Consider the following 27,115-nt stretch of genomic DNA (forward strand, 5'->3'; position numbering starts at 1 on the left):
GCAAGCGTATGTGTCTGAGTGTGCATGTGCACGTGTATCCACATGCGCCTCTCATCTCCATCTCTAGTCCTCACCCCGGCCGTGGTGTTGAGCTCGGCCAGCAGGAAGAAGACGTACTCCTGCCCGGGCTCCAGAGGTTTGTTCTCACAGCTGCTGTGGCGGTGCTCTGTGCCCAGGGTGAACGTGGCGGGGAGCTGCTTGAAGCAGGCTGTGATGTAGGGCCTCTTGCCGTCCGCCTGGCTCAGCTGGCGCCTGGTGCGACGTTTCGGGGTGATGTCCCTCAGCAGCTGGAGGAGACGGGGAGAGAGTGGCGAGGTGAACGAGGTATGGAAGGGGGTTGAGGAGGTGTGAGATGTCTAAGGGACTTTGTCGTGGTTGGTTGGTTTGTCCGTCTGAATGTATATATCTCTCAAATGTATCTGTCWATCCGTCTCTCTACTTATTAGTTGCTTCATCTCCATATGAAAAAGTTGACTGAGAATGTTCATGCATGCTCTCGTAAAACGCTAAAAAGGGGAAAGAGTTGGCAGACCCACTGTATCCATCAAAAGTACAGTCCGTCCGTCTCTCTGTCCGTCCGTCTGTCTGTATCTTTTCTCTCCACCTGCCTGTCTTATCTGATCAGTCAGTGTGTGAAGAGGAGAACATATAACCACCTGATCAACGGAGATAGTTTGTGTACAAATCGAAATGTCCTCTGAAAACTTCCCTAAATAGGGTTTTGCAGGTCGATTCCCTCCGTACACTCTGGCCCAAAAGTCAATAGGGTGCTTGTTGGCATGGTGCCCTGACAGACCAGGCCACTCCATTCCTTTACAACAGAAAACGAAGGAGTGCTCTGAAGAGGTGGAATATTGGTAATCCCAAATCCAATAGCTCACCGCCGATCCAAAGCCGCGGGAAGATCCCAACCCCCAACCCAAAACATCTTCCCGCGGCCATTCGCTGATCACAGCTCAGGATCACCCCTAACAACCGAGGAAGGGTGGGAAAGGCAGGATGGATGGATGGAGGGAGAGGGACCACACATGGGGAAAACGACAGTACCTCTCCGACGTTGCTATAAACATCTCCATGGCATATGGAAAACTTAGCCAGAACCACATGCGAGGGCGCAATATGACATTTTATAGAAATGTTGTGCCCTTTGTGTATGTCACAAAAAAACATTTTTTTTATTCAGAAATGGTACATATGGTTCAAGTTTTTAGTGATAAAAAGAAGTTGAGTCACCTGGGAAGAGCACTGTGGTTGAAACACAATACCATTGTGGACTTTGAGACACGCTGGAATGTGTGTTATTCCTCGGTTCTTACCTCTTCCAAGTCCATCTCGTCTGGGTTCTTGTGATGTCGGGCTGCTCCCGAGCCCTTCTTTAGTGGTACCACCACCACATAGAAATTCCTGCGAGGCACACAGACATCAGTACCATCGACATACAACATCTTCAGAGAGCCATAACACTAACGTACACTACAGGGACGAATGGGCTAGGTTGGGTTTAGCCTGAAAGTGTGTGTGCGTATGTATGTATGTATGTATGTATGTATGTATGTATGTATGTATGTATGTATGTATGTATGTATGTATGTATGTATGTATGTATGTATGTATGTATGTATGTTTGTTTGGTGAGAGAGGAGAAGAGGAGAGAGAGTGAGAGAGAGAGAGAGAGAGTGATAGAGAGTGGATAGGAAGAGATAGAGAAAGAGGTAGAGAGTGATAGAGAGTGATAGAGGGTGATAGAGAGTGATAGAGAGTGATAGAGAAAGAGGTAGAGAGAGAGAGTGACAGAGAAAGAGGTAGAGAGAGAGTGATAGAGAAAGAGGTAGAGAGAGAGATAGAGAGAGAAAGAGAGAGAGAGAGATAGAGATAGTGATAGATAGTAAGTCAGAGGAAAAGGACTGTGAGAGGGAGAGGATAATGGAACACCGCAGTGAGAGTGGAAATGAGAGAGCAAGACAGAAGGTTGGCAACAGCGAGGGCAAGAAAGCAAGGTGTAATGTGTGCTATGTGGAAGAGTGTGGGAGTTTGAGGGAGTGAAAAAAAAACAGAGGACAGCAAGCAAGAGGGACGAACCGGCAAAAGAGTGAAAAGAGGAAGGCAAGATAGAAAGGAGGATGAACCAACAAAAGAAAGAACGATGAAAGAAAGAACCAGGTCAGACAAACCCATGAACCCATATACCGAAACCTAGGCGTCAATTTCTCTCACTTGATGTCCTTGCTTTCCACCGGGGTGAAACCCATGGTCAGAATGTTGTCCGGCTCCGAGTAGAGTTCCAGCCTGGGCTTCTTGACCAGAATGGGCGGTGCAGTCCTAGCGACCACACGGTGGCGAGGTCCACCCTCTGTGTTCTCCTGACACGTGACCCGGAACTCATAGGTGGTGTTGGGCCGCAGGCTGGTGACCAGCGCCTTGGTCAGCCGGGCGTCCACGTCCATCTTCTGGCGATTGTACTCAATCTGGACAGGGGGCAGATGGACAGATGGAGAAACGGAGACACACACAAAAAAAAGACACATTAGGGAAGTCTCAGCTCCGGKGTAAAACTGCTGGGTAAAAGCATGGACAATGTAAAATTAGTTTGTAGGAGATTTTCTTTGGGAATAGTGTGTTCCAAGATGGCATGTGTATGCCTGGCTGTCTATAGACTTCTCTCTGCAAGGGTTGATTAACTCTATAATTTGGTCTACGCAAGATTGCATCGTTTGAACTGTGACTTAAATCAAAATTGCAGTCGGTGGCATAATTAGCCACAAATGAATTCATCGAGTCCTGTAGACGTGTGTGTCGATTTGTCTGTCTGTCCATCGTTCGCTCACCGTGCACCGGAATGGGAACCGCCTCTCAGCAAACTTCCACGTTAGCAACACCGTTGTCTTGGTAACCCACTTCACTGTGAAGTTCTTCGGGACATCTGTCGTGAGAGAGAAGAGAAAAATAAAGGGAAACGAACAAAACAAAAACAGAGAGGCTGTGTTTAGTTTGGAGAGCTGGGGAAGGAGGAAAGGAGAGAGTGAGAGAGTGTGAAAGAGACAAAAAGGAAGAGTAGGTCATTTTCCCAGCTGGGGTCCTCTGGGTTGGAGTAGTGAGCGGGCGGTGAGCTGTGCTGTGATAGGCTGTGAARGGGGCAACGCTATTGGTTAGACACACAGCACGGGAGACTCATGGACAAGTACGGACCCATGGAGCACGGACGTGCCCGCTGGCCGGCCACCCGGGCAGTGCCAACCCCTCTCTGACCACCACATCTTTYTACTAGTAACTATCCCCCTTTGCCCGCTCCCATCCCATTGAAAACCAGGAGTCGTTGACCCTTGTGGTTCTGGCGCCAACCATCTCTGCACTCTGAGCATGGGTTGGCACTGCCCACGACGTGCTGCCTGGCGGGCACAAAGACAGACCCAAACACAGCATGCCGACAGTCGTTAGCAGTGCATCGGGGGGATGCCATGCCACAAACCTTACCATAGTGGGAGGGGGGGGGAACAGAGTAGGAGAGGGGGACTCAAAACAAACTGAAAACCAACGGAAATAAGGAACCAAAGTCTTGCACTTGCTAACGGAAATGGACTCAAACGAACTCTTGACTGAAACACTGAGTTCCTACCTTTGTTTAGTTTCTTTGCAAATTGGGGGTGTGTGTGTGAGGCTGCATTAGCTGTGTGAGTGTGCTTGGCTGCATAGGGGTGAAAGGAGACTGCAAGGTGTCTGACCAACCGGCACTTACCTTGGAACGCCGCGTCCTCCCCTTTTTCAAACTGACTGACTGTAACTTACTGACTGGTTTTACCTTTGGGTTAGTGAAGTGAGTGTCCCCCGCAAACTTTTTAAGGTTCTAGGATTTTTTTTGTCGTGGAGAAGAAGTGAAGGTGGTTGGAGGGGGGGAAGTTGGTTTCATTTTTGTGTTGTTGCTTGTTGTTTTCAATTTTGTGTTTTCCCCCCCGGGTTGGGAGAGAAACAGGCAAGCCATACCTGTCTCAAACGCCACAGTCCGATACTGGATCGGTGGGCTGTAGGGCCCTGGACCTACACTCGTGTGCGCGCGTATTTTCACGTCGTACGCCGAGTTGGGTTTTAGGCTGTTGAGCACGTAGCTGGACTGGATGGCGGGCAGGCTGAGTTCCCGGGGTGCGCCCCCCACGCCTGTCTCCTGGTACGCCAGCGTGTACTCCGTGATGTCCCCGTTGCGCTCCGCCAGCACCGGGGGCGACCATGCCAATTCTACCGAGCAGCAGGTCACGTTGGAGCTCTCGTTGATTTGGGGGTACCCTTGGGGTGTTTGTTCAGGCACATGCAGTTCGGCCGTAGCCTCCTCCCCGAAGCCACCTCGGCTCTTAGCCTGGACTTTGAAGAGGTAGGTAGCACCGCGGTGGACGCTGGCCACTGTGTACTGCCTCTCCTGGGGGGTGAACTCCAGAGTGGCCAGCGGGGACACGTCCTTGCGGCCAAACTGAAGCCTGTAACCCTGCAGCTCCATGCCAGGGATCATAACATCGGGCGCGTCCCAGCGTACCACGGCCGACGTCTCCGAATGGTGAGCCACCGACAGATAGGGCGGCCCAGGCACTGTTGAGGAAAGCAAACAAACACAACTTTTATCCATTTAWATTTTACTCTAGGAGGTCAAACAAGACTTGTTTTGAGGAGCGAGAACGGTGTGTGGTTCCGTACATCTAGGTACGTCAATAACAAATAATAGACTGTGCCGTAACATCGTGGACAAGATTAAGGCTGCTCGGGGGGACAATGGTGTATGTTGGTGTGGGATAAACTTGTTTTTTTCATTATGGAATGGAATGTGCCTTTTAGTGGGGGAAAAAAACATTTTCTTTCAGCAGATGAAAGGTTATGCAAGAACAGTCAGTAGAAACAGGACCACTAAAACCGATTTTGTCTGGGACTACTTTACACTTTCAACGACATAATGTTGGGCCGGTAGACCTACAGTACTCTGTTTGGGTTGGCGTCGATTCCATTTGAACTCAGTCAATTCCGATAATTACACGAAATTCAAATGCAGCTTYAAAGGTCCTCGCAACAGAAACAATGAGCCATTTCTCCTATTCACAAATCGATATTCAATACATTTCAGCATCGACGAGTAGAAGCGTGTGCAAATGGGAATTGGAACTCAAAGTGACTGTGATGTAGCCTTGTCCCCGATCTGTTTGTGCTTGGCCAACTCCATTGTCATTGTCAAGCCTTGGCAGAAACAGACTGGCACCCAGGCTAACCGTGACGTGACTCTCTTACAAAAAAGTACTCTCAAAGTTTCAGTGTAAAAGATAAGAGATAATCAACTCTCGATATGAGGCTTTAGACTGGATGAGCTATAGAGTGGATGATGCAGTAGGCTAGACGTTCTACTTCAGTGACCCAGATTCGGGATTGTGGATGGCTCTCCTCTCTGTGTTTCTCTCCGTTAGTTAGAGGTCCCATCAGTGTGATAGAGCCAGTGTCWACACGGAGGCTTTGTCTCAGAAGTGAGCGGCGCTTAGTGAGAGATGAGTGCTGTGAACTTGCACTCCAGTCCCATCTTAGCACAGCGATCCCACACCAGACTAGTCATCTAACGTTGTCTATGAAAATACATGAGGCAAAAGATGTGATCTTTCACTTGATACACCTGACTCCCAAAAACGCTACCGAAATGCTATCCCCGAAACACCACTACACAGGCTCAATCATAAACATACACACACAGGCTCCAACACACACACACGCATTAGGTGTAAAAGTTCAATTTGTGTACATGTGTGTTAGGCTACTCTGCAATGCAAGTACTTCTGCCATTTACGTGCGTACATGCKTATGTGTGTGTGGGTTGTGTATGCACCGTGCCTCGTGATTTAGCCCAACTCAGCAGACAGTTCCTGCCCTTACATCATCCCTGCTGCACACAGGGCAATTTGGCCTCTCGCCCAGGCCAGGGCCCAATCTGGAGAAGCCAACCATTTGTCCGGAGCCATCGCTCCCTCCCTCTCACTGGCTGGAACAATATCTACCTCAATGCTATGTGTGTCTGTTTCAGTGTGTGTGTGTGTGTGTGTGTGGATTTCTGCCGACACATTTACCGTGTGTGTGCATTCTTGTACACACACTCTTAGCCACTGTGTAGCACGCACACAGGCTCCCGTACCAATTGACAACTCACATCTACCCTACTTCCCCATATACCCAGCCACTTTGTTCCTTCTTGTTAATGGGCCTGTTCTGGGAAGGGGCAAATTGAGTTGGAACAGTAATGGAAACGCAGCAGCCTCCAAACAGCGGCGAGATGAATACGTCCATTACTCCCCGCTAACAAACTAGAACTACAGCCCTGCAACCAGCCTGTCTTGTTTAAACTTGACTCCCCTCACATTCACTGCTTAGTAAGCCCCAATGAGAACATCTGAGATAATGGGCCTGAGGTGTGTGTGTGTGTTTACAGGGTAGGCTAGGGACTACTGTAAATGAAGGGGAAAGGGTAGGTGGGGTTAACTGAGGAAGCAGGTTTATGCCAAGGGAAAACTGGAGGATGGAGGGAGGAAGAGGAGGAGGGGGTGAGACATGAGCATCCCTCATGATGAAGGCCGACATGGGACTGGGAGCAATCTGCCGCAAAGAGGGGACAACGAGGAGGAGGAGGTGGGGGGGGGGGGTGGCGGCCACCCCTCTCCACCTCCCCCTCTTCTTCCATCCCTCTCTTTCTCCTTCATCACTCCATGCCTCTCCACTTGGCTTCCCTCAATCCCTCCCAGTGGAGCTAGAGGCACGTTTTCCATCAGGGCTGGCTTTAATGGCCGCTGTTGACACACAGTCGTCTTGATTGAGTAGTGGATTGGGTTTCCTACTCATTTTCTCTCCTCTCTCTCTCACACACACACACACACACACACACACAGTAGTAAAACATACATGGGCGCACGCACACACAAAGACAGCACACTCTCTCTATTGCTCTGTAATCCCCCCTAAAGACAAGTAATACGTGTGTCTGTGTATAAGAGCGTGTGTGCATGTGTGTGCATTTGCGTGCATGTGCCAAGTGAAAGTAAAAAAATTGCAGCATTCTTACATGCTGACCAGACCGCTTGCGAGTGGGCATGTTGATTTTGTCCACCCACACCAGACACGATCAGGACACGCAGGTTGAAATATCAAAACRAACTCTGAACCAGCTATATTAATTTGGTGACAGATCGAAAAGCATTAAACCTTTATGCTAATTTAGCTAGCTAGTTTGCTGTTGCTAGTTAATTTGTCCTGGGATATAAACATTGGATTGTTATTTTACCTGAAATGTACAAGGTCCTCTACTCCGACAATTAATCTATAGATAAAAGGGGAAAAGTTTGAACCTCCTTCAGGCTTCTTCTTCTTCTTTGGACTTTATATGGAGGTTGCCAACCAACTTTAAGGTGCATTACCACTACCAACTGGACTGGAGTGTGGACCTCAATTCATCTTTCAATCACCCACGTGGGTATATGCTCCTAAAAACCAATGAGGAGATGGGAGAGGCAGGACTTGCAGCGCCTCAAGCGTCACAAATAGAACCAAGTTCTATTTTAGCGCCGGGCTACGCGGACACTCGTTGACGTGCGCGAGCAGTGTGGGTGCAATGATTGAATAACATGTATGTGTACAGTTATTTTGCAACGCTCGCGGCGTGTGGTCAGCATGTTAGTGGTTAACCTGCAGCGACAACTTCCAGAGAGATATATCAGGGGTGGCGGGCCCTCCTCACTCTACTGTACACTGGCTAAGGCACTCCAAAAGTGCTCCGCTGCATTTTTGCATCCAATTGATATCAGGCGTCGAAGGTGGCACGAGCTGACCAGCGTTGGAGGGCAAACATAATTGAAAATGCTTCCCTACATATACCTAATTTAGCTGGGGTGATGAAAAATCGCCGTGGCCACGTTTGGAGATTCAGCTATTTTGACAGCAAAGGTCTTCTGTAATACCCTCCCATCTTCATTTTCCTCTCTTCTTTTTTTYCCACTATGTTTGACACTGACCCCCAAAAAACGTAAAGAGTCTCCGCTCAAACAATGCTGACATTTCACCAACGTTCATTTAAGAACCCATCAGGCTACCAGAATGCACCACTAAGTGGGCGGGTCAGTGGCTCACCAGAGAACAGTTGACAAGAATCGTTACATTCATTTAACATCTATTTCAAGACAGAAAAGACAGAAGAAATCAAGATAGTTGAAGGGAAGCCATAAATATGCAGTGCTACAAGCTTCGGTTTGGTGCCTTCACCACACGTTGTGCTAAGTCGCCAATTAGGAGAAGGAATAGCCAGGCGGTCTGTGAGGGCTAGTGGCATCCAGACGGTTTCTTCCCAGTGTATTCCGGGGCCTGTCCAGGCATCCCGGGATTAAAATAAACTCCCCGCTCGGCTCAGCGTTATAGCGCCAACATGCAATCTGCTCACTTCACGGGAGAATGGAGATGGGAGGATGAAGAGGAGGAGGGGGAAGATGGAGGGATGAAGACTAATGAGAAATTCTGACTATTAGAGTGGGAGGAGAAATGACCTTTGGTGGCCTGGAATGTTAATGGACTTAATGGAACAGAGTAATGTCCTTCTGTATACAGTATATTATTTTAAAGTGTAGTACAGTATGGATATATTTGAGTATTCTTTATTCTACTGTTATGAATAGTTAGGGACAGTTCAAAATGTGTGTGTGGGGGGTCCAAAATAGGGGAGGGTTGTCTAACTTTATGTTTTGCTTTGAGGAGTGTTTTTTTTGTTGGGTACAGGGGAGGGTAGTGCATTCCCCCCCCCTGGTTTACATTCACTCTTTTGCAGGTTTTACTATATAAGTTGTTTAAACCTAGCCAAATGTCCTCATCTGCTTGCTTGCGCTACACTGTAGACACCCAAAAGACTCTGGCAAGAACATCATGGTTCACCAGCAGCCCCAAACATCTAAAGAATAAGCTACCAGCCAAAACAAGCTTGTAAGAATTGTACTTAAACTCCCTCCTCATACTCATCTGGAGGTTGAGCATTTTAAGCAGCTAGTTTGGCTATCTGTAGAAAAGTACTATTTAGAGTAGTATTAATTCAACTTGGTATGGTCCAGATAATCATCATGGACTCAGCCCCCAGGTACAGTACCTCTCCAACTATTTTTCATTTGTTAGAGATGTCCACCAGCATCAAATCAGAGCCAGAGACTCTAAAATTCGCTGTTTTAAATATAAGAGTCTATCTGGTACGAACACATTTTTTATACATCGGTGCTGTTGACTGGAACAAACTACCACAGCAACTCAAAGCCGTAAAAATAATGTCAAACGCTGGCTAATGTGTGCAGGATAACATTTCTTTGGTCTGTATCTCTGTAACGTGTATCTACGTCATTGCATATGTATTTACCTGTTTGTAAAAAATTGGGACCACAATGGAAATAAGTCCCCGACTTTATTGTGCCGGTCACTTAAAAAAATCTTTGTACTGTGTGTATATATATATGTATGTATTTTTTTGTTTGTTACTGGCAAATAAAATCAATCAATCAAACCAAACTATGCAGTGGCCATTTGATGAATGGAATGAGACATCTGTTACCAAACACCAAAAAGTTGAATGACATTCAGAGGTCGTCAAGCGAAGCCTTCGATACTGGCTCGACCTACAAGGTCGGGAGGGATTGTGTTTTCTGTTGGTCGAGATTGACATAGTCTATTTATTGTTGAAAACGCAAACCGTGATATTGAACCGCCCAAAGTCGGTATGCTTTGTATATTGGTTGTGGTGCATTGGCACAGAAACCTGTTGGAAGAAAATGTGTTGCATATATTTTAAATAATTATAAATATGGCATTTAAATCACCCTAAGCTGATCATTGTCTGCAGCCGGCTCTGATCGTAGTGTAGGCCTAATGAAACAGGCAAGGAGAACGAGCTTGTACGCGGTAGTCGGCGAACCCTCAACCTTCTGGCCCGTAGCACTGTGTGTCATCAAACGTGCAGCAAAAGCATGCTGAAGTGGAAAAGTTGATATCCACGTTTAGAAACACAGGGTCGCTACAGTTATTGTTACTTGTTGTCGTAAACATTGTTTTAAGTTTATTCTATKAGGGAGGAGGGTGTGCATTTTTTTCTTTTACAGTACAAGGGGTCATGCRAAAATATATTTGATGTTGGGGGTGGGGGAGCATTTTTTTTCATGAGACCTTGAGTTGGACCAGCCCCCCCACCCATACATTTCGAACTGTCCTTTGTTCTGAATAGCCAGGGACTGGAGTATTCTAAGCTCTGTTGTATGTAATTGCTGGCTTTTTTTGCGTATCGCACAAAACCATTAATTTCAATTTGATGTACATGTCTGGCCCTTTCTTTCAAAGTAATTCAACTTCCATCAACCATGAAGGCCTTCGAGCCCGACGGCGATTTGAATAGACAAGGTGACGTCACACACCACCAAGTTCTATAAATCCAGCTGTTATTACTCGGTAAATGAACACAAAGGAAGCAAAGTAATGTTTGCCTGGCTACCAAGACACCTTGCTCTGCCACGCCCACAGACGTTAGTTTCTCCTCCGCAATGAGTCTGCGTCTGAGTACCTCCCCGACCCTTCAAAAAAGGCGAACGCATTCGGGCCGTCTGATTAGTCCAGAAACTGATGGGTGGGGCCAGAGCCAGAACACACGTGGGTAAAGCGGTGGTTTGAAAAGTCGTCATTGGCTTTGATACTCTGATTGGTTACTTTGTTTTGTACAATGCCCCTCGTGCCCCTCCTCAACACAGTTGACTTCAATGATGGCATGTTGCTGAAAGACAGAGCAGCGGAATAATTTAGTGTGAGTCGTCGGGCTAAACTAATGCACGAAGACTGCTTCAAACCTCGACTCCAACACCTACACACAAGTAGCTGGCTGTTACATGAAGTCGTTGATCTTGACTTGATCAACCAACCTCTTTGAGTTGAATGAAATTATTCTATCCTTGATTTTCACAATGCTTGTATTGATGGAGGCATTATCTATTGAACCAAGAATTAAGAGTTTGACATAGTCCTACGTTCATCAACTTACCATTTCTTTATTTTGCTGTCATAAGAGTCTACAGTCGATTAACTGTCAATTAACTTCTGGGACACATCCTGACTGATGGCAGCCCATTTTTGCATAATCAGTGCTTGGAGTTTGTCAGAATTTGTGGGTTTTTATTTGTCCACCCACCTCTTGAGGATTGACCACAAGTTCTCAATGGGATTAAGGTCTGGGGAGTTTCCTGGCCATGGACCCAAAATATCAATGTTTTGTTCCCCGAGCCACTGAGTTTTCACTTTTGCCTTATGGCAAGGTGCTCCATCATGCTGGAAGAGAAAAGGCATTGTCGTCACCAAACTGTTCCTGGATGGTTGGGAGAAGTTGCTCTCGGAGGATGTGTTGGTACCATTCTTTATTCATGGCTGTGTTCCTAGGCAAAATTGTGAGTGAGCCCACTCCCTTGGCTGAGAAGCAACCCCACACATGAATGGTCTCAGGATGCTTTACTGTTGGCATGACACAGGACTGATGCTAGCGCTCACCTTGTCTTCTCCAGACAAGCTTTTTTCCGGATGCCCCAAACAATCGGAAAGGGGATTCATCAGAGAAAATGACTTTACCCCAGTCCTCAGCAGTCCAATCCCTGTACCTTTTGCAGAATATCAGTCTGTCCCTGATGTTTTTCCTGGAGAGAAGTGGCTTCTTTGCTGCCCTTCTTGACACCAGGCCATCCTCCAAATGTCTTCGCCTCACTGTGCGTGCAGATGCACTCACACCTGCCTGCTGCCATTCCTGAGCAAGCTCTGTACTGGTGGTGCCCCAATCCTGCAGCTGAATCAACTTTAGGAGACAGTCCTGGTGCTTGCTGGACTTTCTTGGGTGCCCTGAAGCCTTCTTCACAACAATTGAACCGCTCTCCTTGAAGTTCTTGGTGATCCGATAAATGGTTGATTTAGGTGCAATCTTACTGGCAGCAATATCCTTGCCTGTGAAGCCCTTTTTGTGCAAAGCAATGAAGACGACATGTGTTTCCTTGCAGGTAACCATGATTGACAAAGGAAGAACAATGATTCCAAGCACCACCCTCCTTTTGAAGCTTCCAGTCTGTTATTCGAACTCAATCAGCATCAACCCGGCCTCCAGCCTTGTCCTCGTCAACACTCACACCTGTGTTAACGAGAGAATCACTGACATGATATCAGCTGGTCCTTTTGTGTCAGGGCTGAAATGCAGTGGAAATGTTTTTGGGGGGGATTCAGTTCATTTGCATGGCAAAGAGGGACTTTGCAATTCATCTGATCACTCTTCATAACATTCAGGAGTATATGCAAATTGCCATCATACAAACTGAGGCAGCAGACTTTGTGAAAATTTATATTTGTGTCGTTCTCCAAACTTTTGGCCACGACTGTAGTTGCTCTTCTGAAAGATTAAAACCAGTCTCTCTTCCTGTGTGTGTGCACTCACTCTTTTCACATGCATTTGCATTACACACTTAACATGCACCAGTGTGTGTGTATGTTTGTAAACCAGTGTTTCCCAAACTCTGTCCCCGGGGCCCCAACGGGTGCACACTTTGGTGTTTGCCCTAACACCACACAGCTGTTTCAAATGATCAGAGCTTGATGATTCATTGATTATTTGAATCAGCTGTGTAGTGCTCGGGCAAAAACCAAAACGTGCACCCCTTGGTGTCCCGAGGACCGAGTTTGGGAAACCCTGGTGTAAACATTTGCAAGGGCCCTCCCTCCCATCTGTGCCTTCGCTTTATCAAAGTACAAGGCAGGGGCTTAACTTGTCTGACAGCACAATGTCTCCCTGAAATGGGCCTGAGAAAACCATGAAAACCGTCTGGACCACGATTTGACTAAGCCCCATGGCCGAGCTGGTAGCTCCACTGTCACATGAAAGAGGAATAGGAAGCCTCTTTTACTTCCTAAGGGGCCGAGGCTTCTCTTCTTTTCTTTTTGTTCTTCCTCGCGCTCATTTATTTATTTGGGGCCGCGTAAGCCCCTTTTCCGCTCTTCAGTAATAAAAAGGGAAAGCGGGATGGCTTTGAGGGATGGATGGACGGAGTGAGTGAGTGATCAGTCAGCGCGGAACGACAAGGGAGGGAGGAGAGGAGTGACAGTACCAAGGCCCTTTGCCGCCCGTCACACTACCTGACACCTGCGATAGGCACACCTGTCAAGATCAGGACCTGTCATATGAGGCGTATATGTGTGTTGGTGTGAGAGTGTGTGTGGGTGTCTGTCTGCTTTCGAGTGTGTGTATATTGAGTGTCTGAAGGCCGTGAAGCGGACTGGCGTGGATGCATACACAAAGGAGCCTCATATCTTAGCCCTGACGGCCCCATATTTGCTCAAAGAGGGCTTTCACGGCTCTCCAGTCTTGCAGGTTTAGGCCGTGTTCACAGAAGCTAAGCCTTCTGGGTTCTAAAGAGGCTTAAGTACCCTGGTTCAAATCAAATAGGATTGTCTCTGTCTTTCAAAATGTCTATTTTTTTTCAATAAACCCACAACCGTTTCATCGAGAAATATTTGAATGGTAATTTTCTTTACAATATAGGGAAGGTAGCTTAAAGCCTACAGGTGTAATGAATTATGATGCAGTACTAATGCATTGTAATATACACTGCTCAAAAAAATAAAGGGAACACTTAAACAACACAATGTAACTCCAAGTCAATCACACTTCTGTGAAATCAAACTGTCCACTTAGGAAGCAACACTGATTGACAATAAATTTCACATGCTGTTGTGCAAATGGAATAGACAACAGGTGGAAATTATAGGCAATTAGCAAGACACCCCCAATAAAGGAGTGGTTCTGCAGGTGGTGACCACAGACCACTTCTCAGTTCCTATGCTCCGGGCTGATGTTTTGGTCACTTTTGAATGCTGGCGGTGCTTTCACTCTAGTGTAGCATGAGACGGAGTCTACAACCCACACCAAGTGGCTCAGGTAGTGCAGCTCATCCAGGATGGCACATCAATGCGAGCTGTGGCAGAAGGTTTGCTGTGTCTGTCAGCGTAGTGTCCAGAGCATGGAGGCTCTACCAGGAGACAGGCCAGTACATCAGGAGACGTGGAGGAGGGCGTAGGAGGGCAACAACCCATCAGCAGGACCGCTACCTCCGCCTTTGTGCAAGGAGGATCAGGAGGAGCACTGCCAGAGCCCTGCAAAATGACCTCCAGCAGGCCACAAATGTGCATGTGTCTGCCTCAAACGGTCGAAACAGACTCCATGAGGGTGTATGAGGGCCCGACATCCACAATGGGGGTTGTGCTTACAGCCCAACACCGTGCAGGACGTTTGGCATTTGCCAGAGAACACCAAGATTGGCAAATTCGCCACTGGCGCCCTGTGCTCTTCACAGATGAAAGAGCACAGTGACAGAGTCTGGAGACGCCGTGGAGAACGTTCTGCTGCCTGCAACATCCTCCAGCATGACCGGTTTGGCGGTGGGTCAGTCATGGTGTGGGGTGGCATTTCTTTGGGGGGCCGCACAGCCCTCCATGTGCTCGCCAGAGGTAGCCTGACTGCCATTAGGTACCGAGATGAGATCCTCAGACCCTTGTGAGACCATATGCTGGTGCGGTTGGCCCTGGGTTCCTCCTAATGCAAGACAATGCTAGACCTCATGTGGCTGGAGTGTGTCAGCAGTTCCTGCAAGAGGAAGGCATTGATGCTATGGACTGGCCCGCCCTTCCCCAGATCTGAATCCAATTGAGCACATCTGGGACATCATGTCTCGCTCCATCCACCAACGCCACGTTGCACCACAGACTGTCCAGGAGTTGGCGGATGCTTTAGTCCAGGTTCTGGGAGGAATCCCTCAGGAGACCATTCGCCACCTCAATCAGGAGCATGCCCAGGCGTTGTAGGGAGGTCATACAGGCACGTGGAGGCCACACACACTACTGAGCCTCATTTTGACTTGTTTTAAGGACATTACATCAAAGTTGGAATCAGCCTGTAGTGTGGTTTTCCACTTTAATTTTTGAGTGTGACTCCAAATCCAGACCTCCATAAATTTGTTTCCATTGATAATTTTTTGTGTGATTTTGTTGTCAGCACATTCAACTATGTAAAGAAAAAAAAGTATTATATTAAGAATATTTCATTCATTCAGATCTAGGATGTGTTATTTTAGCGTTCCCTTTATTTTTTTGAGCAGTGTATGTCATGAGCAGGAAAAAATACCCAATTGTCATACTTGAGTAAAAGTAAAGATACCTTAATAGAAAATGAAAGTCACCCGGTAAAATACTACTTGAGTAAAAGTAAAAAATGATTTGGTTTTAAATATACTTAAGTATCAAAAGTAAATATAATTGCAAAAATATACTTAAGTATCAAAAGGTAAAGTAAAAGTGTAAATGATTTCACATTCCTTATATTAAGCAAACCAGACGGCACAATTGTGGGACTATATAGGCTGCTATTATAAACTGTATGAAATACTGACCTGCTCCTTTGGTAACCACCAGTTTGGGTTTGCTGCGTGCKCCATCTCCCTTGGTGGTGTACGCAGCTACTGTGATGGAGTAGGTGGTGTCCGGCTGGAGCCCTCCGATGACCATTTCCTGTAGGAAACAGGAAGTAGACAAACAATATATCAAAACACTGGTGAAAACATATGACCATCACCAACTCCGCAGCCAACCACCTTCTCTTACTATTTTATCATGTTCTGTGATTTTGACCTCTAAGGTGGATAGAATGCTTTCTGTCCTCCATTTTGTTTGCAGGTTGAATCCTGCTAATCCTACCGCTCCTAAACATCCTAAAACTCTCCAAAGCTACAAGATCCATATGATAAGGAGGAGGCAAAAGGATATACATTATCTGAGGCATTAGCCAAGTTACGCTCATGGCCGGTGCATGCAGTTTTCCTTCAGCCATTATTTTCTCTGGTGCTCTTGAGAGAGAAGAATCTTCGATCAATGCTGATGAATCTTTCAGTAGAGGTGCCTGGCTAGCTAAATGAATGCAGGATGTTTTTAGACTGGTCAGCTGGGAGATGGAGAGGTCAGTGGCGGTAAAGAGAGGACATTATGTACTGTTTTCACACCAAAGATGGCGGCGTCAATATCATGTATATCATGCAAGTGTTTATGAAACTGGGGAATGGGGCCAAACGTTAAGACTCAAATTATGTCAGAAAGGAATTGTTGATAAACACAAGGGTCAATCGGGTGAGTTTGAGGAGGTATGATGATGAGGCAGCCATTTTAGATTTCAAGACTCTGATGATACACTCTATCATTCATGTTAAGATTTACTTCAAAATAACTGTCTAAACAATGTGACCGTTGATTAACGGATGAAAAAAACGTGATTTCACACTCAATCATAGGCATGGCACCAGCAAAATAAAATAAAAACAGAAGAATCGCAACACAAAACACACCATCACGACACGACACACACCACGACAACACACAGTAGCACGTAGTAGCGTTAAGCAGTCCAGGCACAGGGAGAAGCAGCACCCAGATATTGCATCAGCCACYGTCTCATCATCCGCACAGCTAATTAGCATGATGAATTCTGCCTTTACTCTCTCTAGGACATCAATACTGGAGATAGGTAGCACCGGATAGGCTATGCTAACTTGAGAGAGAGCCTGTTTATAATATATAGTGTTAGGGCGTGACTGATAAAGCGCCATCATATCAAAGCTCTATTGAATAGGATGATGTAAATCCGGTCGTTCTTATACATGTGAACATAGCTGGGGTGATGCAATAACCAGTGCTTTTTAACCCCTCAACTACACCGCAGCACTCTGGCGACTCCATATATACTCACGTATTCGGCTGTATCGTCCGTTTCCCACTACCCCCCCCCCCCATATAGAGGAGAGTGCAGGAAAGAGAGCGATTTTTAAAAGAGAGAGAAAGAGGGAAGAAAGAGGAATGTGAGAGGAACTCAAGAGAAAGGGGGAATGTGAGAGGGGAGCGTGTTCTGAGGAGGTAGAGACGAGGGTGAGAGCACAGACATGTCAGAACAGGTCAGACCAGAGAGAGGGAGAGAGGGAAGCTAGTCTGTTTTAGGGAGAGCAGCTGAGACTAGGGAAGAGGTGTGAACTGAAGTCTATGGGGGCTGTTTACAGTGTTTTTTTTTCATGAGGTTAGTATATCTACTATAATAACAGTGCATTACCGCCAAGTTGGATGACTCAAATAAAACGTATAAAAGATTACTAAAACATCCAAACTTTGGCTGAACCATTAACAATTTGTCAACAGCCTGTCATAATAAGGTTATTTTTTATTAAACATTTATTTATACAGGTTATGCTCATTAAGATAGAGTCTATTTTACAAGAAAGACCTGTGAAAGAAGAGACCACACGTTATGAATGTTGCTTGAAAACATTGTGGAATAGATATGTTAATAGACTTCTGGGGATAAATATTCAGTCTGTTTGTGTACTTTCGCTTTGTTTGTCCTAGTGGTGCAAAGCTGTAATTTACTGTATGATGACACAGCACACCGAAAATACTTTGTGTATTTCCTACACTGTTTTGTTGACAGAGGCTTTGTAAAAAACAACCATTGTGCCGGCTTCCATTATAATTCTAGCTTTCAGGGAGGACAATTTTTCTCTAAAATGCTTTCATGCCCATTTTGGTTTTCCAGCCTCAGAATACTATAATCAGCCATTTTGTGCCGAGTTGCTGTGCTCGATACGAGCCGTGCAATCACACTTTTCAAGAAGTGGACCACTGAGGTTCTCTTAAAGGGGGGGTCTATACAGCCCTAATAAAAGGAGGGGAAGTGAAAGAAGGAAGGTGTGATTTGTTGAGGGCAGAGGAGAGGAATATTGCAGAAACATGAAATTATAAACTAAAAGGAGAGAGCACACGTATTGTACATATCGTAGCACACATTGTAAAAGTAATGTGTAGCATTTACACTTCCACAAAACTTCAAACAAGACCACAGAATGAAGGCCTTCAGGTTCCTCTTCAGTTTGTTGTATCCGTGACAATTTTTCGTTCATATTACACTATCAAACAGAATTGAACTAATCTTTACATAGGCTCTCATGTCACTCCATAAGAGTGTGTCATTCCAATAGCTTGATACAATGAATTGGTTAATTAGTAGACCAAAAGGGTTTGGATCATACCTGGGCGTCGGCTAGCATGACATCCTTGATGAGAGGCAGGCCACGCGATTCTCCGTTCTCCACGCGCACATAGTGCACCTGGTAACCACGGATCTGGCCGTGCTGTCGCCCCGGCAACAGGGAGCGCCACATGACCTTGAGCGCCGTGGAGTTGAGCACCTCCACCTCGACCCGCCGAGGAGGAGCCCCTGGAACTGTGGGTAGAAAAGAAGATAGGGCCAATGTTAAAACACTGCGACAGCATAGTACACTCATTCAGTATGAACAGGTTATCGATCTGGCGTAAGCACACTTACACAAAAAACTACAAGAGCTATTCCCCTGACAGACAGATAAACTGGCAGACATCAACTGTGACCTCCTCCTCACCCCAACAACACACTATAGGGACAAAACTTTCAAGCACACAAAACTGTACTACTCTCCCACACAACCTGACCTCCCAATACGTGTCTACTCTGTGTCGCCGGTCTCCGGTTAAACCCCTATCTCTCAGACATAATGGAAAGCCGTTATGTGAGGCCTTGGCATCCCGCCTTTCACTGTGCACCGCACTGGCCTCCAGAGACAAATTGGCTCCTACGCACGGTTAATAAAAGTGTGGCCCATTTGCACCGGTGTATTGTGAGGGATGGCGAGCCATCACATGGCTGAGTTACTGTCAGCCTCCCATCAGTGGAATTGGCTGTGCTGTGACATGGCCAGCCATACGAGGTCCTGAGGTGTGGCATGCTCATAACTGTTAGAGGCTAAACACTAGGCTGTTCGACACCATAGAGGAAGAATGAGATGAGATGGAGTGGCTATATCATAAATCTAATGTAGGAGGGGAGGGGAAATGGTTTAACAACAACTTTTAGATTTCCAAAGGATATTGCGATGTCGCTGGGGGTGGTCTGGTTGTTATTAAGACGTCTGGGGCTCCTTGATTTGAACCACTGAGCTATGCTATTGACAGTGTGAATGTATTCTATGTTTAGGGGTATGGGTGTCATAAGTGACGCTTAGGTGAGGTACTTTTATGGGTAGCTACTGCTACATCCCTGTATTCATACGGTAGTCGAGGTATTGCCCATTGTCTGAGAAGCAGATCGTTGTGTAGCTATGTCGACAGCCCAGGTATTGTATTTGCCTCACAACAAGTGTACAGATTGCGGGTGAAATAAGCTCAATTACCATCCTCGTCGGTGCGGCAGAGCAGGGGTTCGCTCTCTGGGCCCGGCCCGATTTCGGTGAAGGCGGCCAAGGTGACACGGTACTGGGTCCACTTCTCCAGCTTCTGCAGCAGCACCTGCCCGTCCCTGGGCGGCACGGCCGGCTCCTCCATGGGTTCTCCGGCACCGCCGCCTCCACCCTCTACGGAGGCTCCCACCACCTGGTAGCGCACTAGGTACCCCGCCAGGGCGCCATTCTGGCTCTCCACAGGCGGGGGGCGCCAACTTACCAGCAGGGAGGTGGAGCTGGAGCTGCTGCACTTAACGTCTTGAGGGGGGGCTGAGGGCTCTGGTCAGGTGGGAGGATAGGGAGGAAGGGGGAGGAGGAGGCGGAGGAGGAGGAGGAGGGGAGGAAGGGGGAAAGGGGTGAAAAACAAAAAACAAAAAGATGGGAGAGATAAAGAAAATGATAAAAGGAAAAACCCAACTCAAAAGGAGACTTGAACTGGCAAGAATGTTAACACAAAACAGAAACACTGACTCGTCAGGCAAATGTAAACGTAAAAGGTGTAAGGACTGGACGACACAGCGTGCGTAATAATGAAGCAAAATGGACGCCTCTCGTGAGATACAGGGCCAGTTCTTTTGATAGCTGGGACTATGTCACGGACTCACAGAATTATATTTCCAGACATGTGCACAGTGGTCTGTAACACCAAGGGGTCTGTCAGGGTCTGTCAGTTATCAGCCCATGTGTGATACCACGGGCGCTATCTGATGTTAGCCTGTCCAGGCCTGCACTGCGCGCTACACACTCACACTATCGATTAAAGGATAAAAACCAGAGCCCCTCTCTTTTTGGCAGCCTTACACTCCTCCTTAAACTGAAAGATGTTGTGCTTCCAGTATGGGTGTTAGAGGAAGGAGGAGAAGTAGCAGAGTGGGTCTTTTTATTAATATTATTATTATTACTATTATATAAAAGCTATTCAACACAGTCGCTGTTTTTTTTTGTGTGAAGCGCTCTTCCAAAACATATTGAAAACTACACATCTGTGAACTTCTAAATCAAAATGAAAGCCTATACGTTCTAATCTGCACAGAGCTCTTAGAAGTCGTGCTCACCAAGTGAGTGTGCAAGGAGTGATAAAATGTTTCACTTCTCAACCCGCACCAGGCATTAGACGGATAAGAGAACATAGATGAGACCCTTTCTATTCAAGTCAAGATCCCCCTTTTTCTACCAACACTCCTCCGTGTGACTATAATATAATATTCTTCACATCATTTGTGACAAGCCCGGTTCATTTTTACTATCTAATTCATCTGTAATAGTGGTGGACTAAGCTAAATGAAAAACATGAATTCATAGAAAAAGGCATTCCACATTGTGCAAATCTGGGACAAAAATGGAAATGAAATCCACAGGAAAAACAAAATACAGTATGTTGTCATTCCAAACATGCAAAAGCGAAACACAAATTGATACAAGCTACTGGAAAATGAATTTGATCTGTAACCGAGGTGACACAAAAGAAAGAAAAACGTTAGGGTCCAAAATGTCAAATCATAACAAACATGAAAAAACAGGCTATTGGGCAGAAAACGGAAAATAAGAACATTAAAACTTCAAAACACAAGTACAGTCTGCATTATACGTACCTGGCTTCCTTCAAATACTAACTTTTGAAGACCTTCTTACCACCAGCACCTGACTACAGATTGCGCTCACCCTGAGCCAGTGAGCTACAACCCTCTCCATCCACATAGTGTGTCCAAATAGAGACACGTCTTATCAAATTCAAACTCAGAAAACTGTGCTTTGTAGTTGGTCAAATTGGCCTGTTGAGATAGGTCGTCTTGGGCTGTTTTGGGTCGCTAAGAGTGAGAGAGTTGGCTCTGTGCTGTAGCCAGGACTGCATTATACTCTTGTATAACTTGGGCCGGAGGGAGGGTCCACAAGACTGAGGGATGGGAGCAGTTGGGGAAAATCTACACCCACTGGATTCTGCGTTTCTGCATTTGACCTTGGGAAAAGGACACAGCTCTATTTTYTTTTTTTATCTTAACCGTTTGCTCAGAGAATCCCATTTCATAGCTTCCCCACTTTTACCGACGGGGAGTAGCCTGCCGCTAACTCTTAAACAATAAGAAAAGAACACAGGCATCACCGGCACCTTGTGCTGCTGCATTCGTCAAGGTTACTGCTGCGGTACCAACCGCACTGCCACTCCTGCTAACAGTGCAGCCGGAGAAGACAGGAGGTATTCACAATCAGTGGACAGTCTCAGTCAAAAGCCATAAGAACTGACTGTTCCGGAACAGCTACAGTTTGGAACCTTTTCTGTGTCCAATGTGCTTATTTACTTACGGTTTTAACGGATCTGAGCCTTTCAGCTTCTTCTCTCTCCATTCTTCCCCACAATAGATTGCATTTTGCAAACTCTCAGTGTCAAAAATGATCGCTCAGTGATCAATCACGTGAAGAGAGAAACTGTGGAATCTGTCCGGGTTTGAGCTATGGCGCCACGCAGACCCCTCACACCAGATAAACTTAAGACAGGCAAGGGGCACAGCCACGGGGTAAGCCTCGGCTCCCACAAAGCCCAGTGGTGGAGATTATGGACACTAGAACTATGACAGCAACAAAAGATGGAACTCTGGTAAGGCTTCACTTTCAGTAGGTCTTTTGAAGCATATTTAGAAAGCCTGTATGAATGCTATATGATTTGACATACAGTAACATTAGTCATGTCTGTGGAGATATCGCAACCATATTCTAAGTCTGTTATGATGTGAACGGAAGCTTAGAGGGAGATGTGTTTTGGGTTGTTTTCTAGTGCGGCTAGAGGCTTTATAAATTACTGCAAACATGTACCTCCTTCAATAGCCCTGCTCGCAACACAAGCTGGTCCACAAGTCATTCGTCTGCGGCTAGTCACAAATCAAATTCACATTCAGTCAGGAGTGTCAGTACAAGACGCGTGCGTTGTGTTTTATTTTCACCGTCAATGTCGAATGTCAGAGTGGTATTTGTCATCATTACGGAATTAATCCGACTCCATGCCAAATGGCCGCTTTCGTACAAATATTCCAATAAATCTAAAAACCTTCAGCAATTACAGTAAGTGGTGGGCTAAACTGCTTGTTTGGCTAAATACAGGGATTTAGAATCAGCCATTTTAATTTGAGCGATAACACTCCACTGGGTGCTGGCAGCTTCAAGGTATAATCTAAATGTGTAACAAAGCCTGACAATCCAGAGGTCTCCCTATAGCTCATCGGCAAAGCGTGAAACTAATTCAGACGCTATGAAATGGGATTCTTATCTGACATCCTAGGGCCCTTTACTCTCCCCTCTGCAAAAATCACGTAACACCCACCCCGGGGTCCTGCCTGGCCCCATTACCGTTCCTCTCGGCTGGGTAACGTTGAGGGAGATAGGGGGAGCTCCCGGTCCCGGTGTGTGGACCCTCCGCGGCCGCGTCTGAACGGTTGTCTCATAGGTATCTCAACCTCGTCTGACTGGGACAGCGTATCCCAAGGGGCCTTGCGTCTGAATGGGGGCCATTGCTGCCCACAGGACCAGTGTAGGAACATTTAACTCAAGGGTGCCACATACATTTCTTAATTTCCTAGCCCAAAATAATTTGACTCAGATACACTTTCATTTAATTGATCTTCTTAGAGACAGATATTGCAGATCTGAGATCAAATAAGTGACTTCTTGAAGCTAAGGTTGTGGGTTTTCCCTGGTCCTTAGTGGCAGAGCGGCCCCCATGACAATGGCCCCTGGTCACGCCACACTGACTGAAGACAAACTCCACACGCTGAGGACATTTGTACTGTACCAGAGAGAATAGACAGAAAGGAAACAAGGAGACGATTGCCTTTTGTCTTTCACTTCACTTGGTTGGAAAAGAGGTCCAGTCTGCCGAGTAACGCAAGGGTAATTTGCAAGCTCAAATCTCGGCTTAAATGTTCTTGGGTACTATTTTATTTTGTGTCCCCCGTCCCTAATGGTCTTTCCCTAACATGTCATTAGTGTTTAAACACATCTGAGTCTGTGAGTAGCAGGCCTAGTCAAGCCGCTGGTAAACAAGGTTTCCTCTTTTCCTCATTATACTGTAGCCTGCAAATGTGTGTGTGTGTGTGTGTGTGTGTGGCTTATGTATAGCGAGCAATCTCATGCTGCTCCAATGAGGTGTGTGTTTATAATGACAGTGTCTGGCAGTGCTAAGGTAATTGGATTATTAGAAGGGGGAGGAGGATGGAGATATGTATGAGGGCCAGCAGTCTAGGGCGGGGCGGTCATGTGTCTCAAAGCAGTCTCCCAGAATCCCTTGGTTTGTTTTAAGCATGGAACTATGTGATGATTGGCTTTGCTTTTTGCGATGGACACAGTATACTCTTTACTTTACTTGATGTAACCCTCCGCTCTTCTACTGCCAAAGTAGAATACATTTGTTTTCCAGAAAGCCAGCACTTTAGGGTGTGTGTGTGTGGGGGGGGGGGGGGGGGGAGTGGGAGTGTGTGTTTTTGTGCTACACGTCACACTCTAATAGTACACTCACTTTTGCTGAGGTTTTTGCCACGAGGCAGGGAGTTTCAACTAACTCCACTCTTCTCTGCACTGAAGAGACTTGCCCTGAGCTAAACATGTCACAAGGACCTTTATCAACTCACTGAGCTGTCTGGAAGAGACATATACTCTCTGTTCCCAAAATGTATGAGTAGCCAAACCACAGACATGTTGTATTAATATTGAACCATTTCACATATGGAGTCTATTAACCTATTTGTGTCTCTTCTTTTGGGACGAGTATAATGAAAATAGACTTCTAAGTTACTGAAGGTTGAGTGGCTAAGTGGCAGGTCAAAGGGGTAATGGGGGGGTCGTTGCTATGGGCTACGGCAGACTGGACCACCTGTGCCAAACAAACACTTACCTCAAAGGCATCCACAAGATCATGTTTTGTTTTGATGTTTTTGTGTTTGTGGTGTGAAACACAGTTTTGTTTTGACTGTCTGAGTTCGTAACCTTTCTGACCTCTTTGATGTGAAGCCATTGGCTCTTTCTGACACCTACTTCAGAAGGGATGGCTGGCTGTACACGAGCAGCCATTGACTAAGAGAAGTGACTGATGTCCCTGGACTCTAACGACAGAGCTCAACGGGTTGAAAAAAGGAGACCCTCAGCACAAGCAGGGAGCTGAAATAGATCCCAGGAGATACTTACTCTAATTAAACGGATAAGGTTAATAAATGTTATCACTAAGTGGTGTATGTTGTAGCTGGTGTGGTGGCTGCAGTTGACTACACATTAGAACCCAATCGCCAGCAAAAATGTGGCAAGCTGCTTCCTGATGTAATGTGAGCCGTATGCTTAAAAAAAAAAAAAAAAATTGAACAAAAAAAGTTATTAAATTGACTCAACAAAACAGGAGGAAGGAAACAAAGTAAGCAAGGTGATGTCAAGCCATTCCAAGGAGAGATTTTGTTCCATTTCAGACAAGGGTAACGTGACAGAGACAGCAATGGAAGGAGAGACAGAGAGAGAGAGAGAAAGAGAGAGAGAGAATGGAATTGCTGGAATGGTGTGAATGGAATGGTATCAAACACATGGAAACCATGTGTTTGATGTGTTCGATACCATTCCATTTATTCTGTTCCAGCCATTACTATGAGCCTGTCCTCCACAATGAAGGTGCCACCAGCCACCTGTGACATACATACATATACAGGCGGAAATACCCACACACATACACGCACACATACTTGAAGACACAGAGACAGAGATGGAGTCGACTGTAGGTAGGGTCATGCCTGGTGTAGCCGTTGATCAAGGATGCAGTTACAGAATCTCAACAGCACCCCCAGGGGATAGGAGGGAGTATTGCATGCAACTGGTGCCCTATAAGTGATTCAGCAGCACTGTCAGCGTAGCTATCCAAACCACACCCAACATAAATGTGAAGTGGTTCTCCCAAAGCCCTATACCCCCAACAAGGGGCACGGCTAACAAGTTACACTGGTAAAAACAGAAAATGTGTTAAAGGAGGTCTCCTCCCACTACCATGGCTTTCTGATGGCCAACCCCAGTCAAAGTTCTCCACTGTAAACCCCTTAGGAATCGGACAGAGGACAAAACAGCTCCAATCTATTCTCAAATTAAACATCCATGTAGATTACTGAAATGATAATGGAATTGTGTGGGGCTATGATTACATGGATGCTGTATGATTAATACACTCATTTGATCTAGGCTAGGGAATCCACATATTTGAGCAATGCTCATTGATCTGTGCAATTTATCTATATTAACTTACTACCCTGCAGAAATGTCCAAATTGCACAAAGGCTGCCCTGATCCATCCACAATGTAAGCAAATCCAGATACATTGTCTGAGTTCTTTGGAGATAAAGCCTTAAACCTCAACACATAACTCATATCTAAATCTTTGGATACAGTGTGTAACCCCTAAGGAAGTCTGGAGACTTACAGGAGATTGTACATGTAATGTCCTAACAGCTCCACATTCCTCAACCCGCATTGAATATTTGTATTCCATCTTCTGCACCTACTGGTTACCATGATGTCACTTGTTTGGGACTATTTTTAGCAAGCAGCGGTTCCATTATTTAGATGTGTTCCTGGCATCTGGGTAAAAAATGTACAGGCCACTCCTGAGTTGACCGGCTGGAATTCATTTGCAAGGTGGGGCTGCTGAGGAACAGTAAAGGCTTGTGATTGGATGGTTTTGCTGCCTGTCTTCAGATTCCTACACCCACCCGTCTACACCCTCCCTCTCCCCTGTCTACTGACGGTTCAGCAGAAAGCCATGGCAGTCACTGGGGAGTTAGACATTTTTTATGTCTCAGTCACATGGGTTAAAGTGCACTTGCTGTTGACAAAGGAAAACCAACTGCAAAACCAAAGAAACTGCAAAACGTTGTCTGTCCACATTGACCGGTTTGTTTGACAATGTAGGATAAACTGCATCATAGTTAGCACCATGACATACAGTTTAAACCCAGGTTAGAAAATAATCAAATCAAAAGGTTAAAAGCGGTTAAAAGCCATAAACGACTGTGAATACAGTACTCACAACTTTTTTGCATTACCGAACACAACCCTATCCTCCAGAAGAACAGCATATCGTACAGAGTGTATGTCATGTTCATGAGGCAAACGTAAAGTTATTGTTGTCAGGTTGAAGTCTTTGGGAGAAAACATCATTGGTCATTCACAAAGCATTAAATCACATGTTTTCAAAAGATGACCTGCATAGTATTGAATCAAGAAAGACATTGCAAAACTGAATCAGTTTTGAACCCTGAGTTTGGCCTCATAAAACACATTCACAGTTCAAAGGTGATGAGAACTTCGACATCAAGGCAATAACAGATACGCTTCCTTTAATTCCATGGTTCTAGCCTGGAGCCAGGAAGAGAGTTCATGTCCTCACAAAATATCTGCATGATTAAAGGTCCCCAGAAGACACAAACACATTGTTAACCTCTGCACCTCAGAATCCTACCACCCGCCCACACCCCACACAGAGTACATGGAAAAGAGAGCAAAAGGGCTACATACTGGCTTGCGAGGTTTTCTGGGATATTTCGTTGGTGAAGGCTCCAATGCCTTTGTTGGAAATGGCAGCCAGAGAGAAGTAGTACTCTGTGTTTGCTCGCAGACCCTCAACGACGTATGAGGCAGTGGGGCCAAAGGTTTTGGTCACCTGTTGGTGGAGAACAGAGGGAGTGAGGCATGCTTTTGACGGACATTAAATATCACTTCAGTTCAAT

General features: G+C 46.0%; 1 protein-coding gene across 1 annotated transcript in view; it reads right to left on the bottom strand.

The window, feature by feature from the left end:
- The window catches only part of LOC111975548 (receptor-type tyrosine-protein phosphatase S-like), a 268,179-nt gene that overhangs the window by 57,101 nt on the left and 183,963 nt on the right, over positions 1-27,115 (bottom strand). Inside the window, 10 exon segments of the mRNA XM_070447461.1 lie at positions 75-287; positions 1,317-1,404; positions 2,215-2,465; positions 2,826-2,920; positions 3,979-4,572; positions 15,480-15,597; positions 16,826-16,852; positions 18,153-18,346; positions 19,329-19,655; positions 26,904-27,048. Of these exon segments, the coding sequence (XP_070303562.1) occupies positions 75-287; positions 1,317-1,404; positions 2,215-2,465; positions 2,826-2,920; positions 3,979-4,572; positions 15,480-15,597; positions 16,826-16,852; positions 18,153-18,346; positions 19,329-19,655; positions 26,904-27,048 (2,052 nt within the window).

The sequence above is a fragment of the Salvelinus sp. IW2-2015 genome, linkage group LG16, assembly GCF_002910315.2.
Source record: "Salvelinus sp. IW2-2015 linkage group LG16, ASM291031v2, whole genome shotgun sequence".
Taxonomy (NCBI): domain Eukaryota; kingdom Metazoa; phylum Chordata; class Actinopteri; order Salmoniformes; family Salmonidae; genus Salvelinus; species Salvelinus sp. IW2-2015.